Below are 20,207 nucleotides of genomic sequence, written 5' to 3'. Positions count from 1 at the left end.
ATGAAGCAGAACCCCCGGATAGAGAGACACTAACAACCAGTACGGCCCCCGTGGCAAAGATAAGACGGGAGCGGTGTTCCCGGGAACTCTAATCCAAGCTCTAAGGCCACATGACCTCTTCCTCTTCTTTGACAATGAACCGCTCCAATGTGTCCCAGGACACTATACCCGTGCCTCTCCACTGTCTAGCTTTGAGTGGGACAGTCCTCATTTGGCCCTTCAATCTGGCTGTCCTACCAAGCTCTGCCTCTGTCCCGCTTTCCTCTGGGACACCGGAGAATGCATACTCCGCACCACCAACCCCGGCATCCTGATTCGCCAAGGGTAGTTTGGAGGTATGCTGTACCCCTCCCACATCTATGCCATGACACTGTATCCCCCACCCCCTATATGTGCCAGGACCCAGTAGCACCATTCCACATATGTGCCAGGACACTTTACCCCCTATGTGTCGGGGCAGAATACCCGCTACCACCCTCTGTATCTGGACCTTGTACTCCTAATCGTCTCAATACATTGATGTTTTATAAAGAATCTGTTTACGTGTGAAGGTTCCGATTTTCATTCCTTCTGAGGTGTGGGGGATAGAGAGAGTGGTCCAACTATGGGAGGTCAGGGATGTAATACACACAGTTAACAGTGATGTCGTTTGATATGGTAATGGGGGTCAGGAAAGAATGAGGTGTCGCATTTCTATTACAAGAAGCCCTCACTGAAATAATAACTATAGAATAACTGATAAGGGTACCGGTTCAAACCATAAAGTGTTAAATTAATATAAAAGTGACTCCCAGTAAATCATCCACTACCAATAAGTGAAAAAAGTAAGTAATGCTTCCCGTATCTTACAGCCGTTGCCTGAGCGCAATACTTACCACTGTTTTGATAGATTACAAGTGTTGTTATTGGCTACACCATTATATTTTATTCCCTTTTTCCCAATCATTACGACCGCCCCTAAGTGGAGGTGATAAATAATAATTATGCCTGAAAAATGCCTTCCTGATGCCAAAAGGGAGACCTTTTCATAGCTCCCAACTATCCCACTTTGTGCAAGACACAATTTTGACACTCTATTCTGTACACTCTGTATATTCCTCATATTATATATTATATACTCTCCCCCCGTATAACTAATCCCGTCCTTATAACCCGTTATATCCCTGCATATTCCTCATATATTATATATTATATACTCTCCGGCCGTATAACTAATCCCGTCCTTATAACCCGTTATATCCTTTATATTCCTCATATTATATATTATATACTCTCCCCGTATAAATAATTCCGTCGTTATAACCCGTTATATCCCTGTATATTCCTCATATTATATATTATATACTCTCCGACCGTATAACTAATCCCGTCCTTCTAACCCGTTATATCCTGTATATTCCTCATATTATATATTATATACTCTCCGGCCGTATAACTAATCCCGTCCTTATAACCCGTTATATCCCTGTATATTCCTCATATTATATATTATATACTCTCCCCCCCGTATAACTAACCCCGTCCTTATAACCCGTTATATCCCTGTATATTCCTCATATTATATATTATATACTCCCCGGCCGTATAACTAATCCTGTCCTTATAACCCGTTATATCCCTGCATATTCCTCATATTATATATTATATACTCTCCGGCCGTATAACTAATCCCGTCCTTATAACCCGTTATATCCCTGTATATTCCTCATATTATATATCATATACTCTCTGGCCGTATAACTAATCCCGTCCTTATAACCCGTTATATCCTGTATATTCCTCATATTATATATTATATACTCCCCGGCCGTATAACTGATTCTGTCCTTATAACCTGTTATATCCCTGTATATTCCTCATATTATATATTATATACTCTCCGGCCGTATAAAAAATCCCTTCCTTATAACCCATTATATATCCCTGTATATTCCTCATATTATATATTATATACTCTCCGGCCCGTATAACTAATCCCGTCCTTATAACCCGTTATATACTCTATATTCCTCATATTATATATTATATAATCTCCGGCCGTATGACTAATCCCGTCCTGATAACCCGTTATATCCCTGTATATTCCTCATATTATATATTATATACTCTCCTGCCATATAAACAATCCCATCCTTATAACCCGTTATATCCTGTATATTCCTCATATTACATATTATATACTCTCCAGCCGTATAACTAATCCCGTCCTTATAACCCGTTATAGCCTGTATATTCCTCATATTATATATTATATACTCTCCGGCCGTGTAACTAATCCCGTCCTTATAACCCATTATATATCCCTGTATATTCCTCATATTATATATTAAATACTCTCCGGCCGTATAACTAACCCCGTCCTTATAACCCGTTATATCCTGTATATTCCTCATATTATATATTATATACTCTCCCCCCGTATAACTAATCCCATCCTTATAACCCGTTATATCCCTGTATATTCCTCATATTATATATTATATACTCTCCCCCCGTATAACTAACCCCGTCCTTATAACCCGTTATATCCTGTATATTCCTCATAATATATATTATATACTCTCCGGCCGTATAACTAATCCCGTCCTTATAACCCGTTATATCCTGTATATTCCTCATATATTATATATTATATACTCTCCGGCCGTATAACTAATCCCGTCCTTATAACCCGTTATATCCCTGTATATTCCTCATATTATATATTATATACTCTCCGGCCGTATAACTAATCCTGTCCTTATAACTCGTTATATCCTGTATATTCCTCATATTATATATTATATACTCTCCGGCCGTATAACTAATCCTGTCCTTATCACCCGTTATATCCCTGTATATTCCTCATATTATATATTATATACTCTCCGGCCTTATAACTAATCCTGTCCTTATAACCCGTTATATCCCTGTATATTCCTCATATTATATATTATATACTCTCCCCCCCGTATAACTAACCCTGTCCTTATAACCCGTTATATCCCTGTATATTCCTCATATTATATATTATATACTCCCCGGCCGTATAACTAATCCTGTCCTTATAACCCGTTATATCCCTGCATATTCCTCATATTATATATTATATACTCTCCGGCCGTATAACTAATCCCGTCCTTATAACCCGTTATATCCCTGTATATTCCTCATATTATATATTATATACTCTCTGGCCGTATAACTAATCCCGTCCTTATAACCCGTTATATCCTGTATATTCCTCATATTATATATTATATACTCCCCGGCCGTATAACTGATTCTGTCCTTATAACCTGTTATATCCCTGTATATTCCTCATATTATATATTATATACTCTCCGGCCGTATAAAAAATCCCTTCCTTATAACCCATTATATATCCCTGTATATTCCTCATATTATATATTATATACTCTCCGGCCCGTATAACTAATCCCGTCCTTATAACCCGTTATATCCCTGTATATTCCTCATATTATATATTATATACTCTCCAGCCATATAAACAATCCCATCCTTAGAACCCGTTATATCCTGTATATTCCTCATATTACATATTATATACTCTCCAGCCGTATAACTAATCCCGTCCTTATAACCCGTTATAGCCTGTATATTCCTCATATTATATATTATATACTCTCCGGCCGTGTAACTAATCCCGTCCTTATAACCCATTATATATCCCTGTATATTCCTCATATTATATATTAAATACTCTCCGGCCGTATAACTAACCCCGTCCTTATAACCCGTTATATCCTGTATATTCCTCATATTATATATTATATACTCTCCCCCCGTATAACTAATCCCATCCTTATAACCCGTTATATCCCTGTATATTCCTCATATTATATATTATATACTCTCCCCCCGTATAACTAACCCCGTCCTTATAACCCGTTATATCCTGTATATTCCTCATAATATATATTATATACTCTCCGGCCGTATAACTAATCCCGTCCTTATAACCCGTTATATCCTGTATATTCCTCATATATTATATATTATATACTCTCCGGCCGTATAACTAATCCCGTCCTTATAACCCGTTATATCCCTGTATATTCCTCATATTATATATTATATACTCTCCCCCGTATAACTAATCCCGTCCTTATAACCCGTTATATCCTGTATATTCCTCATATTATATATTATATACTCTCCGGCCGTATAACTAATCCTGTCCTTATAACTCGTTATATCCTGTATATTCCTCATATTATATATTATATACTCTCCGGCCGTATAACTAACCCTGTCCTTATCACCCGTTATATCCCTGTATATTCCTCATATTATATATTATATACTCTCCGGCCGTATAACTAATCCTGTCCTTATAACTCGTTATATCCTGTATATTCCTCATATTATATATTATATACTCTCCGGCCGTATAACTAACCCTGTCCTTATCACCCGTTATATCCCTGTATATTCCTCATATTATATATTATATACTCTCCGGCCTTATAACTAATCCTGTCCTTATAACCCGTTATATCCTGTATATTCCTCATATTATATATTATATACTCTCCGGCCGTATAACTAATCCTGTCCTTATAACTCGTTATATCCCTGTATGTTCCTCATATTATACATTATATACTCTCTGGCCCATATAACTAATCCTGTCCTTATAACCTAAACTCAGGACAAATATGAGAAGCTGTTTTTCATTAGGTTTTGTAGATAAGTAAAAGATAAATAAGGGTCAGAAAAAGTAGTTTTTTATAGTAAATTAGATTACATGATCAAAATAATGGCATCTAAAAGAAAAAACAATATGTAACGTTTGTGGGTTCAGTAATGAGAGAGAAGAAATATACAGCTAAACACAAACCGCAATTGCCACAAACAAGGGTATAAAACATAAAAACGTCTGTCCTTAATGGGTTAACTTCTCCAGTCTTTACTCAGCACTTCTCATTCCCTCTGTCACCAGCATACATTTTAAACAAGTTACTTCGTATGCCTCGCAAAGAGCACTTATCACGCGTGTAAAAATATCAGACCTCCAGAGAGCCGACTAACATCAACCTGGAAAATATGGTTCAGTGAAGCTGAGCGATCCGATCAGATGTGTCCAGATCCCCTTGATATAAACAGTAACTGAAATGCAACTTTAGTATATAGAGTATATAGAAACAATACACATTAGCATCATATACAGGGTGGGAAATAACCATATTCTGGTGTCTATATGTGATAGTTTATGTGTTTGTGAGTATGTGTGAGTGTGTGTTTGTGACTGTGTATTGTGAGTGTTAGTATGTGTGTGAGTGTATGTGTCAGTGTGAGTCTGTAGGGGTGGTGACAAAGAACTCACAACCCCTACAACTCACTCTCCTGCCCCATCTCATCTGCCCCTTACCCCTTCCAGAGAGGCTCAAATTTTAATGAGACTTTGGTCTCAGGAGCCATATGCCAATCCCATGCATCTATTAAGCTCTACCACTTCTGCTGGGAGGCCGTTTCATTTATCTACCACCCTCATAGTTTTTCTGGCACCACTTACTGCCATATGGGGGGCAGGGCTGATAAACCCTTTTCTAAATATATTTCTCTATATATTAAGGAGATATCAAAATAGCAGTTTCTGTTTATTTCTGTGAATCTTTACACCGTCTATTAACCCTTTAAGGTCATTTGATTGACTGTTCCCTCATTAACCCATTAGCGTCCATGTTACTGGATGCCATTCTTTGAAACGGATCTGATGCCGATTCTGCTAATGACGGGAATCCATGAAGCGGAATAGTGATAATTTTGTTATGCGGATTTTAGTTAATTTTTCCACTGATTATTATTCCTCTGATCAGTGCAGCCCATCCCCCAGTTTTATGTTAATAATGCAGATATTTTTATTATATTTTTATTAAAGGGAGACATTTTGATTAATTAATTTATATCCCGAACTATCGATATTTCGTTATTATAATTGAAAATCTGTTTTAAAGCAAATTATTTAATGAATTTACTCATCTACATTGCGCTGCGATTCGATGCGTTTAGATAATGATTTTATTAACCGGAGATATTTTGATGATTTAGTTCATTAATTAACTATATTTTATTATTATATGTGATGATCTCGGTTGAATGTATTAATTAATATATACATATTGTTGGGATTAGTGTATTTAATAATTTTTAATTAGCGCTAATTATTTCATTTGTTTTCTGAAATATATTATGTTGGAATTGGTTCATGTAATTCGATGTTTGTGGAGAATGAATCGTTTTATTAGAACGAATTAATTGATTGATTAATTAATTAATATATTTTGTTGGGATTAGTGTATTTAATATTTTTTATTAGCGCTAATTATTTCATTTATATACTGATATATATTATGTTGGAATTGATAAATGTAATTTGATGTTTGTGGAGAAATAATAGTTTTATTAGAACGAATTAATCGATTGATTAATTGATTAATTGATAGATTGTGCTGGGATAATTGCGTTTGGAATTTAATGTTTCTACATAATCCTTTATGAAATGATTGCATTTCGTGTATTTGCTGATAAATTCTTTTTAACAGCTTCGTTTGAGTTATTTGCTGATTTCATTGAATTCGATGTTTTTACATATGAATCGTTTTATCAGAACGGATTATTTATTAAAGTGTTTGGTTGTGTTAATCCAAGGCTGTGCTTTTAAAGGTTAATGTGTAAAGTACAGATTATCAGGTTAATATTAATAGTCCTCGGCGGCACACAATAGTTTCAATAAATCGAGAGATCGGATTTTACTGATAAGATCGATATTACAGAGAGAGATAATAGAGATAAAAACAGGTATAGATACATGTAGATACAGATATATATATACATCAAACAGAGAGATAATAGAGATAGAGACAGGTTTAGAGACAGGTTTATGTATGTATATATATATATATATATATATATATATCATACAGAGAGAGATAATAGAGATAAAAACAGGTATAGATACATGTAGATACAGATATATATATATCAAACAGAGAGATAATAGAGATAGAGACAGGTTTAGAGACAGGTTTATGTATATATATATATATATATATATATCATACAGAGAGAGATAATAGAGATAAAGACAGGTATAGATACAAATAGATACAGATATATATATACATCAAACAGAGAGATAATAGAGATAGAGACAGGTTTAGAGACAGGTTTATGTATATATATATATATATATATATATATATATATATCATACAGAGAGAGATAATAGAGATAAAGACAGGTATAGATACATGTAGATACAGATATATAGATATCAAACAGAGAGATAATAGAGATAGAGACAGGTTTAGAGACAGGTTTATGTATATATATATATATATATATATATATATATCATACAGAGAGAGATAATAGAGATAAAAACAGGTATAGATACATGTAGATACAGATATATATATATACATCAAACAGAGAGATAATAGAGATAGAGACAGGTTTAGAGACAGGTTTATGTATATATATATATATATATATATATATATATATATATATATATATATCATACAGAGAGAGATAATAGAGATAAAGACAGGTATAGATACATGTAGATACAGATATATATATATCAAACAGAGAGATAATAGAGATAGAGACAGGTTTAGAGACAGGTTTATGTATATATATATATATATATATATATATATCATACAGAGAGAGATAATAGAGATAAAGACAGGTATAGATACAAGTAGATACAGATATATATATACATCAAACAGAGAGATAATAGAGATAGAGACAGGTTTAGAGACAGGTTTATGTATATATATATATATATATATATATATATATATATATATATCATACAGAGAGAGATAATAGAGATAAAGACAGGTATAGATACATGTAGATACAGATATATATATATACATCAAACAGAGAGATAATAGAGATAGAGACAGGTTTAGAGACAGGTTTATGTATATATATATATATATATATATATATATATATATATATATATATATATATATATATATCATACAGAGAGAGATAATAGAGATAAAGACAGGTATAGATACATGTAGATACAGATATATATATATATACATCAAACAGAGAGATAATAGAGATAGAGACAGGTTTAGAGACAGGTTTATGTATATATATATATATATATATATATATATATATATATATATATCATACAGAGAGAGATAATAGAGATAAAGACAGGTATAGATACATGTAGATACAGATATATATATATCAAACAGAGAGATAATAGAGATAGAGACAGGTTTAGAGACAGGTTTATGTATATATATATATATATATATATATATATATATCATACAGAGAGAGATAATAGAGATAAAGACAGGTATAGATACATGTAGATACAGATATATATATATACATCAAACAGAGAGATAATAGAGATAGAGACAGGTTTAGAGACAGGTTTATGTATATATATATATATATATATATATATATATATCATACAGAGAGAGATAATAGAGATAAAGACAGGTATAGATACATGTAGATACAGATATATATACATCAAACAGAGAGATAATAGAGATAGAGACAGGTTTAGAGACAGGTTTATGTATATATATATATATATACATATATATATCATACAGAGAGAGATAATAGAGATAAAGACAGGTATAGAGACAGGTTTATGTATATATATATATATATATACATATATATATATATCATACAGAGAGAGATAATAGAGATAAAGACAGGTATAGAGACAGGTTTATGTATATATATATATATATATATATATATATATATCATACAGAGAGAGATAATAGAGATAAAGACAGGTATAGATACATGTAGATACAGATATATATATATACATCAAACAGAGAGATAATAGAGATAGAGACAGGTTTAGAGACAGGTTTATGTATATATATATATATATATATATATCATACAGAGAGAGATAATAGAGATAAAGACAGGTATAGATACAAATAGATACAGATATAAATATACATCACATACACACAAACAGATACGATTTTACTATTTTCCGATTAGCGAGTAATTTTGGGACAAAAATAATAATGAATCTGTTAATTATTATTATTATCATTATTATTATTATTATTTATTAGGCGCTGGTGTCAGGGGACGAAACGGGCTAATACAGAAACAAATAACCGGGGTATTAAATAAAATATATTCCGACGCATTAATGTTATATAGTCTCTGTCCGGAGAGACCCCCAAAATCCAGAGATGCCCCCCCGGGCCAGACATCTGCCTCGGTGCAGAGACCCCCCATTCCAGAGATACCCAACCCTGAGACCCCCATCCCCTGCCCCGGGGGTTCTGTGCCTCGGACTCACTTTCTCGGATTTCTTCTCTTCACTGTCTGGCTCTTTTGACTTCTTTGGAGTAAAAGGGGTTAAAGATCCAAGATCCGCCCCTTTGGGTGGGGTTCCTCAATTTAGGTGTCAAAGACAGCCAATCAGAGGACGATGATGTCCCCAGCCTGGGGAGAGAAGTGAGGGGGATACAGGATTCTCCCAGACCCTTGCCCAGGGGCATCACGGCACCCCAGGGCAACAAGGACTCTCCCCACTGCACCACAGGGCAACAAGGACTCATCCCACTGCACTCCTGGGAAACAAGGACTCTCCCCACTGCACCCCAGGGCAACAAGGACTCTCTCCACTACAGTCCAGGGCAACAAGGACTCTCCCCATTGCACCCCACGGCAACAAGGACACATCCCACTGCACCAGACGGCAAAAAGGACTCTCCCCACTACACCCTAGGGCAAAAACGGATCTCCCCCTGCACCCCAGGGCAATAAGGACTCTCACCACTGCAGCCCAGGGCAACTAGGACTCCCCTCACTACACCCCAGGGCAACAAGGACTCTCTCCACTGCATCCAGGACAATAAGGACTCATCCCACTGCACCCCAGGGCAACAAGGACTCTCTCCACTACACTCCAGGACATCATGAACTCTATCCACTGCACTCCAGGGTAATATGGACTCTCCCCACTGCACCCCAGGGTAATAAAGACTCATCTCACTGCACCCCAGGGCAACAAGGGCTCTCCCCACTGCACCCAGGGACTCTTCACACCGTGAGATTTAGGCTGGGACAGTGGATACAGAAATTGCCTCACTGGATACCCCTGTCCAGACGGGGGCAGATGATCGGATTTACCTTGGATATTACTGAGAAGGGCAAGAGAGCAGACCTGCACTGGACATAACTCACCGACCACCGGGGCATTACTCAGAACCTGCCCTCCCGGAGCAGTTGCTCCATTTGGTGGTCACACTGCGTGGGAGCAGTTAACACTGGGGTAGATGTCTCTCCCCCGACACTAATTGGGGTCCCTCCCTATATACAGAGCTCCCCCTCACCTCTATGACTGGGGACACAGTAGAAGCGGCCCCTGCCAGCGCTCCCAGTGCATCCCCAGTACACCCAGTACACACTACAAGTGCAATAATCACTACTCCCCCCAGTGCCCACTCCCAGTACACCATTGCCCACTCCCATCACTCCCAGCGCACGAGGATATCACTCCCTGTACATCAGTGCCCACTCCTATTACTCCCAGTACACCAGTGCCCACTCCCATCACCCCAGTACACCAATGCCCACTCCCATCACTCCCAATACACCAGTGCCCACTCCCTTCACTCCCAATACACCAGTGCCCACTCCAGTACATCAGTGCTCACTTCCAGCTCATCGGAGCCCATTCCCATCACTTACAGTACACCAGTGCCCACTCCCATCACTCCCAGTACCTTAGTGCCTGCTCCCATTCTCCCCACTCCTATCACTCCCAGTACATCAGTGCACATTCCCATTACCCCCACTCCCATCACCCCCAGTGCATGGAAAGCTATCTCCATCACTCTTAGCACATCAGTGCCCACTCCTATCACTCGCTGCACAGCCCCAGCATGGCCCAGGATCACATCAGCTTTGGCATCGACCAGATCCTGAATAACCCGGAACAGGCTGTGGGTCCCAGGAGCGTGGGGCAGGGGTATCCGGAGGGCAGCAGCACCCTGTATAACACGAGTACACCGCCCTGCAGCCTCAGCATGAACGGGAACATGCGCCCCAGTGGGGTCATTAGAGTGCCAGCTCATCGCCCCCTGCCCCACGGGCACCCCAATTACCCCAGCCTGGGGGGCAGCAGCAGCCTCTTCCCCTGGATGGAGGGCAGCAGGAGGGCAGCAAAGGACAGGATGGCAGGTAAACCAACCCCTGGGTGCCAAACTGTTAAAAGAGTCACCCCAGGGACAGGTATCTGTAGTCTGGGGGTAACAGGGGGTTATAAAGTCCCATAAATTGAACCAAACTGAATTATTTGTAAACCTCTAAAAAAAATGGAAGGGACTTGGCTGAATTTCAGAAAAATAACTTTCATCTCATCTTTTTGTCCAAAATCGGATTTTTACAATTTCTAAAATAAATTTATCAAAACCCAAAATACACAGAAAAAAGGGAATTCCGGAGAGTCCAGGAAATGGCGTTAAATAAGAAATATTTTGAAATTACATTATGAAATAATCAATAAATCTATTAATATCTGTAATCATTATGTAGCCAAATCATCGCAAATCCTCTTTATACATAATTCATGTATTTCACATTTTCACTCATACACCCAGCTGTATAAACTAAATACTGTCACACTTTTGGTAAAATCATCCATTTATGGATTATTTTAGTTTATTAATTCGTTTTTTCCCCCTGGGCAGAAGTTTAACATGATTTTGTATTTTATGGAAAATTTCTGTGTATTTTGGGTTTCAATATATTTTTTGGATATGAGATTTGGGTTAAAAAACGGAGATTATTATATGAGACCATATGCAGGAGGTACATAATGCTTTTTACCCTCAGATCAATCAGAAAAAAATGTGATTTATGTGGGAAATTATTTCTGTGGGATTCAAACTAGTATTTTATTTGGAAAACTATACTTTATATCAGATTTATGTAACGAAAACTTTAGGCTAATACAATTTTATATATAGTTACATAGTTGCATAGCACATAAGGTTGAAAGAACTCCATCAAGTTTAACCCTTTTGCCCAACCTTCTTAAAAAAAACCCCTAATTAAGCTTCTTTAGGGGAAAAATTCCTTCTTGACTCCAGGAGGCAATCGGATTTCTCCTTGGATCAAGAAGCTCTAAAATATTAATTCTATTTATAGCCCTGTACAAATCAAAATATTGAGAATACAAGCAATTAGATTAAAAGAAGGTGAAAAAAAGATCAGTCCACAGCTGTATATGATATAATTCTATATATAATATAATATGAAAAATATACCCTGATATAATATGATGAATTTACCCTGATATTCTATAATTTGATGAATTTACCCCTATAAAATATAATATGATGAATTTACCCTGCTCTCATATGATGAGTTTACCCTAATATCATATGCTATATCAGGAATGTATTATAATATAGTCTGAGGAATACACTCTGATATGAAATAATAGGAAGAATATACACAGATATAAGATACACTACGAGGAATATATTCTAATATAAAATAATATGAATAATATGACCTGATATACTATAATATGAGAAATATACCCTGACACAATATAAGGAATGTAACCTAATATAATATGAGGAATATAACCTGATATAACATGAGGAATATATTCTAATATAATATAATATGAGGAATATACCATGATAGAATATGAAATTGTACCCCAATATGATTTAATATGAGAACTATACCCTGATATGATATAATAGGAGGAATATACCCTGATATAATATACTATGAGGAATATATTCTAATATAATAAAATATGAAACATATCACCTAAGATAATATAATGTGAGGAAAATAACCTGATATAATATTGTATGCAGAATATACCCTGATAAAATATAATATGAGGAATACATACACCCCAATATAACATACTATGAGGAATATATTCTTCTATAATATAATAATATAACGTGATATAATATTGTATGTCCAATGTACCCTGATATAATATAAAATGAGGAATATACCCCAATATAACACACTATGAGGAATTTATTCTTATATAATATAGTATGAATAATTTAACCTGATATAATATAATATGAGGACTATAACCTGATATAATAAAATCTGATGGACTATATAATGTGAGGAATGTAACCTGATTTAATGAGGGAATGTGCTGTGCTCTGCAAAACATGACCCATGATATCAAGTTGGATTTTATTTAATGCTGCTGAACATGATGGCGCTATATAAATCAATAAATAATAATTACGAGACCACAATTAAGCACTGCGATCAGCATGGTGTCCAGGGGCCGCGTGTGGCTCACGGAGTATTTGTAATCCTGCTTTTAAAGGCCATAGATGTTTTTTGGAGGGAAGGAGTTAATCACAGAGCATCAGTTCTTCTGTATTCAGTCACTTCAGTTGATAGCATGTCTCCCCGCAGGCTTAATGCCACAGAACCGGTACTGGTGCAGTTCAATCCGCCCTCCGCTGTGTGCCGGTGCGGGGTGTATGGTTTGTTTATAAAAACCAAAATATTTTGGTCTCATTCGAAGTGACCTCAATAGATAATAATTTCTAAGCAGGATAGTTCATGAATCAAACTCCAGAGCCCAGGAATCTGCCCCGGGGTCGTTCATCAGGAAGTGAACACATTCGGGGATCTAGTGGGACATATAACCTGGAATCGATCGATCGGGCGTGAAGGAATTTCTTTTCTGGTTTTCTCTATTTTGCAGCAGCCGCTCTGTCTCCATTTTCTGTCACCCGCCGGATCGGACACCCATATCAGAACCGCACGCCGCCAAAGCGCAAGAAGCCGCGCACGTCCTTCAGCCGCTTGCAGATCTGTGAGTTGGAGAAGAGGTTCCACCGGCAGAAATATCTGGCGTCAGCGGAGAGAGCGTCGCTGGCCAAGACTCTCCACATGAGCGACTCTCAGGTCAAAACCTGGTTCCAAAACCGCAGGACCAAGTGGAGGTGAGCGGGCGACCTGGGGGGGGGGGGGGGGTGACCAAAATCAGGAGAATGGAGGAAATCCACAAAAAAGAACAATGGAGAATAATCAGGAGAACAGGTGATGGGGGGGATAGGGCCATCCAAACAAAATGAGGGGAACCTAGAAGGAGGTTGTGGTGGGAGGTGGAGGACGCAAGAAAAGGGGAAAGTGAGGAAAGGGAATGCAAAGAGGAGGTGGATGGAGGGTGAGGAGAGAGAAAGAGAAGCTTCACAGGGCCAGCTGCGCATGTTTACGTATTTTATTACATGGTGTCACAATATCCCTACTTTCACTGTCAGGCGGCAGACGGCAGAGGAGAGGGAGTCCGAGCGCCAACATGCCAACCGCATGATGCTGCAGCTCCAGCAGGAGGCTTTCCAGAAGAGCTTGTCTCAATCCCTGCCCCGGGACCCTCTGTGTGCCCACAATGCCTCCCTCTGTGCCCTCCAAAACCTGCAGCCCTGGGCAGAGGAAGCCCCCAGCACATGATGTCTCCATCTGAACTGCCTCTGCCTCCTGAGAAGCTGCAGCTCTGGCCCACAGGAGACAACCTCATCTATGCGCCCTACGAGGCTATGGCAGGTGACATTGTGTCAGCTCCGGGGACATTGAGCCCGGAGACCCCAAATTCTGCCTTCTGCATTCACCGTCAGTCCTTCTTTCTGCTGCTCCTTCCGACACAAGGAAACCACAAAGATGCCCCCATGTGTCGCACAACAGAGGATAGAAAAAATGTGCAGCCTGTGCGTAGAAGCAGTATATGGCGCTGGAGCACGGACAATGTAAAGAGACATACAGTCTGGGGACCTATAGTCTAGAAAAGGGACCTTTAGCATAGAAAACTGCCTTATAAAACATGAAAATGAGACTATTAAGGTGCTGGCATTATTATATGCTTTAATAATAGTGAATGTACATAGAGTGTACCACGGGGTGCCGGCTGCCACCAACAGGATATAGAGTGTACCACGGGGTGCAGGCTGCCGCCAACAGGATATAGAGTTCACCACGGGGTGCCGGCTGCGGCCAACAGGATATAGAGTGCACCACGGGGTACCGGCTGCCGCCAACAGGATATAGAGTGTACCACGGGGTACCGGCTGCCGCCAACAGGATATAGAGTGTACCACAGGGTGCCGGCTGCCGCCAACAGGATATAGAGTGCACCACGGGGTGCCGGCTGCCACCAATAGGATATAGAGTGTACCACAGGGTGCCGGCTGCCACCAACAGGATATAGAGTGTACCACGGGGTGCCGGCTGCCGCCAACAGGATATAGAGTGTACCACGGGGTGCCGGCTGCCGCCAACAGGATATAGAGTGTACCACGGGGTGCCGGCTGCCGCCAACAGGATATAGAGTGCACCACGGGGTGCCGGCTGCCGCCAACAGGATATAGAGTGTACCATGGGGTGCAGGCTGCCGCCAACAGGATATAGAGTGTACCACGGGGTGCCGGCTGCCGCCAACAGGATATAGAATGTACCACGGGGTGCCGGCTGCCGCCAACAGGATATAGAGTGCACCACGGGGTGCCGGCTGCCGCCAACAGGATATAGAGTGTACCACAGGGTGCCGGCTGCCGCCAACAGGATATAGAGTGTACCACGGGGTGCTGGCTGCCGCCAACAGGATATAGAGTGCACCATGGGGTGCAGGCTGCCACCAACAGGATATAGAGTGTACCACAGGGTGCCGGCTGCCGCCAACAGGATATAGTGTGCACCACGGGGTACCGGCTGCTGCAAACAGGATATAGAGTGTACCACGGGGTGCTGGCTGCCACCAACAGGATATAGAGTGTAGCATGGGGTGCTGGCTGCCACCAACAGGATATAGAGTGCACCATGGGGTGCAGGCTGTCGCCAACAGGATATAGAGTGTACCACGGGGTACCGGTTGCTGCAAACAGGATATAGAGTGCACCACGGGGTGCCGGCTGCCGCCAACAGGATATAGAGTGTACCACAGGGTGCAGGCTGCCACCAACAGGATATAGAGTGTACCACGGGGTGCCGGCTGCCGCCAACAGGATATAGAGTGTACCACGGGGTGCCGGCTGCCACCAACAGGATATAGAGTGTACCATGGGGTGCCAGCTGCCGCCAACAGGATACAGAGTGTACCACGGGGTGCAGGCTGCCACCAACAGGATATAGTGTGCACCACGGATTGCCGGCTGTATATGTGTGTGTAAGAATGAATGTGTATGTATAAGTGTATGTGAGCATGAATGTGTATGCATAAGTGTATGTGATTGTGACGGAACCCTCCATCACTGGGGCCACTGGAGAGGCCTGACTGCCAGCCTCCTCCCTATTGACGATGGGCCCTGACTTTGTAAAGACTTCTGTGCCTACCCCCAGCAGTATCATCTCATCACTGGCTGAGGGGATTATCTCTGTCAGACAGTCAGGATCTGCAACCAGGGAGAGACCGCCATTGTTTCAGTTTAATGTTGTATAAGTCACCCCACCCCCCAGTTCCACCACTACAGACATTTACCCCGGCCATCACTGGAACTGATTTGGGTCAGTAATAGATAGTGGAGGTTGGGACCCTATTGTATTGTTAATCCCGTTACTGCCCCTGTTGTTTCCGGGAGGCAGATTAAGGGGGCGGTTTGTACCCCAATATCTTGTTTTATGTTAATGTGTGTTTTGGCGGATATATCCAGCCCTGTGTGTGAGAAACAAAGATTATCTGTGAATTAGTGAATAAATATTTGTGAACGAGTGAATGAATATGTGTGTGTGATAGCATGGATGTGTAAGGGGGGGCAAAGATGCCACAGGCAGGCTGTTTTGGTGGCAACGATGCCACAGGCAGGCTGTTTTGGTGGCAAAGATGCCACAGGTAGGCTGTTCTGGTGGCAAAGATGCCACAGACAGGCTGTTCTGGTGGCAAAGATGCCACAGGCAGGCTGTTTTGGTGGCAAAGATGCCACAGGCAGGCTGTTCTGGTGGCAAAGATGCCACAGGCAGGCTCTTTTGGTGGCAAAGATGCCACAGGCAAGCTCTTTTGGTGGCACAGATGCCACAGACAAGCTGTTTTGGGGGCAAAGATGCCACAGGTAGGCTGTTTTGGGGGCAGCGACCATCACATAAATCAATACCAAAGTGAAACTGTCCTTGGAAACCCTCCGGATGCAGGTGTCAGTGTGGCAGAGCCTGTCCTGGTGTTTGTGTGTCAGTGTGGCAGAGACTCTCCTGTTGTGTGTGTGTGTCGGTGTGGCAGGGCCTGCCCTGGTGTGTGTGTGTGTGTGTGTGTTTGGGTTTTGGTGTGGCAGAGCCTGTCCTGGTGTGTGTTTGTTTATGGGTGTTGGTGTGACAGAGCCTGTCCTGGTGTGTGTATGTGTGTGTATGGGTGTTGGTGTGACGCAGCCTGTCCTGGTGTGTGTGTTTGAGTGTCGGTGTGACAGAGCACGTCCTGATGTGTGTGTCTGGGTGTCGGTGTGGCAGAGCCTGTCCTGGTGTGAGTGTTTGGGTGTAGGTGTGGCAGAGCCTGTCCTGGTGTGTGTGTTTGGGTGTTGGTGTGACAGAGCACGTCCTGATGTGTGTCTGGGTGTCGGTGTGGCAGAGCCTGTCCTGGTGTGTGTGTCTGGGTGTCAGTGTGACAGGGCCTGTGTTGGTGTCTGTGTTTGGTTGTCGGTGTGGCAGAGCCTGTCCTGGTGTGTGTGTCTGGGTGTCAGTGTGACACAGCCTGTGTTGGTGTCTGTGTTTGGTCATCTGTTTCCTGGCACTTAACTTACAGTTGGAATTATTTCATTTTTACTTATCTAGAGCTAAACCGCCCTCCTGAAGTTGTAGTGACTTCAGGGGACAAAACACTCAAGGCCCTGAAATCATTTAGTGGAAAAGATAAGGTATTGTGTTATTGACTCTGTAACAGTTATTTCAAGGATTAGTCACACTAAATTGTGGCTTCAGGCTTCCCATGTTGAATGACCAAGTATTATGTATGTGTATGTACATATATGTTTTTTCATAAAAATGGGCTGCTCAGTCTGAAACGCCCGGGCCTATTTTTTGTCCCAGTCCGGGCCTGGTGAGAAATAAATCAGTCTTCGTTTGGTTTTACCCTACACTGAGTCTCGGCTAGTGACTGGGGAACTGGGGAAAGAGTGTGAGTCCCAGACTAAGGGAGCACAAGTCAGCGGAGGTAGTCGCTCGGACTATCCAGATCCGTGACAGTGATTATGAGTGTCTATGTATAAGTTTATGTGATTATGGATGTCTATGTATAAGTGTATGTGATTATGAATGTCTATGTATAAGTGTATGTGATTATGAATGTCTATGTATAAGTGTATGTGATTATGAATGTCTATGTATAAGTGTATGTGATTATGAATGTCTATGTATAAGTGTATGTGATTATGAATGTCTATGTATAAGTGTATGTGATTATGAATGTCTATGTATAAGTGTATGTGATTATGACTGTCTATGTATAAGTGTATGTGATTATGAATGTCTATGTATAAGTGTATGTGATTATGACTGTCTATGTATAAGTGTATGTGATTATGAATGTCTATGTATAAGTGTATGTGATTATGACTGTCTATGTATAAGTGTATGTGATTATGAATGTCTATGTATAAGTGTATGTGATTATGAATGTCTATGTATAAGTGTATGTGATTATGAATGTCTATGTATAAGTGTATGTGATTATGACTGTCTATGTATAAGTGTATGTGATTATGGATGTCTATGTATAAGTTTATGTGATTATGGATGTCTATGTATAAGTGTATGTGATTATGAATGTCTATGTATAAGTGTATGTGATTATGACTGTCTATGTATAAGTGTATGTGATTATGAATGTCTATGTATAAGTGTATGTGATTATGACTGTCTATGTATAAGTGTATGTGATTATGACTGTCTATGTATAAGTGTATGTGATTATGAATGTCTATGTATAAGTGTATGTGATTATGACTGTCTATGTATAAGTGTATGTGATTATGAATGTCTATGTATAAGTGTATGTGATTATGAATGTCTATGTATAAGTGTATGTGATTATGAATGTCTATGTATAAGTGTATGTGATTATGAATGTCTATGTATAAGTGTATGTGATTATGACTGTCTATGTATAAGTGTATGTGATTATGAGTGTCTATGTATAAGTGTATGTGATTATGAATGTCTATGTATAAGTGTATGTGATTATGAATGTCTATGTATAAGTGTATGTGATTATGACTGTCTATGTATAAGTGTATGTGATTATGGATGTCTATGTATAAGTTTATGTGATTATGGATGTCTATGTATAAGTGTATGTGATTATGAATGTCTATGTATAAGTGTATGTGATTATGAATGTCTATGTATAAGTGTATGTGATTATGAATGTCTATGTATAAGTGTATGTGATTATGAATGTCTATGTATAAGTGTATGTGATTATGGATGTCTATGTATAAGTGTATGTGATTATGAATGTCTATGTATAAGTGTATGTGATTATGACTGTCTATGTATAAGTGTATGTGATTATGAATGTCTATGTATAAGTGTATGTGATTATGAATGTCTACGTATAAGTGTATGTGAGCATGTATATGGATGTGTAAGGATGTGGTGTGTGTGTCAGAATGAGCTTGTACGTGCTTGTTAGTGAGAATGAGTAAGTGTGTGTTAGCATGTGTAAATTTGTGTGTTTACATATGTGTGCCAGAGTGTATGTTGGAGGAGGGGGGCAATGATGGCAGAGACAAGCTTTTTTTTTGGGGGGGGTTAATGGTTTTTAAAGGTCTATCTACTGGGGAAACATTTCTGGTGAAGAAAGCCAAATGTGATTTAGAAGGGATCTCCCTCTATATATGGAGCCCACAGTGGCAGCGCATCACACACATGACCTGCTCGAGTTATTGCACATGGAATAGAGGCGCTAACTCCCATGCAAACTTTAATAGATATATAGTATACGCATATTGTACAGCGCTGCAGAAAATGTTGGCGCTATATTCAAATAATAAATAATAATAGGGAGGGACCGGGACCCCCGAGCATCTCAGGCCCCAAAAAAACAGCTTTGACAAAATCTTCTCTATTCCTTGGGACCCAGAATTCAACAGGATGGACAGACATGCAGGATCCCAGTCACCAGCACTCAATTTAACACGCCGCTGCTTAGGGGAGAGTGAGGGGGTTTG

At 39.8% G+C, this 20,207-nt stretch overlaps 2 protein-coding genes across 2 annotated transcripts in view; both read left to right on the top strand.

The window, feature by feature from the left end:
* The window catches only part of AUP1 (AUP1 lipid droplet regulating VLDL assembly factor), a 152,091-nt gene that overhangs the window by 70,167 nt on the left and 61,717 nt on the right, over positions 1-20,207 (top strand). The gene's annotated exons all lie outside the window — the stretch shown is intronic.
* TLX2 (T cell leukemia homeobox 2) lies at positions 10,941-14,882 on the top strand. Its single transcript, XM_053473886.1, has 3 exons — positions 10,941-11,238; positions 13,772-14,009; positions 14,328-14,882. The coding sequence occupies exons 1-3, from the start codon at positions 10,941-10,943 to the stop codon at positions 14,515-14,517; spliced, it is 726 nt and encodes a 241-aa protein (XP_053329861.1). The 3' UTR covers positions 14,518-14,882.

Source organism: Spea bombifrons, chromosome 1 (assembly GCF_027358695.1).
Source record: "Spea bombifrons isolate aSpeBom1 chromosome 1, aSpeBom1.2.pri, whole genome shotgun sequence".
NCBI lineage: Eukaryota > Metazoa > Chordata > Amphibia > Anura > Pelobatidae > Spea > Spea bombifrons.
The sequence above is the reverse complement of the archived record's forward strand: the minus strand, read 5'-3'. Positions and strand labels throughout refer to the sequence as shown.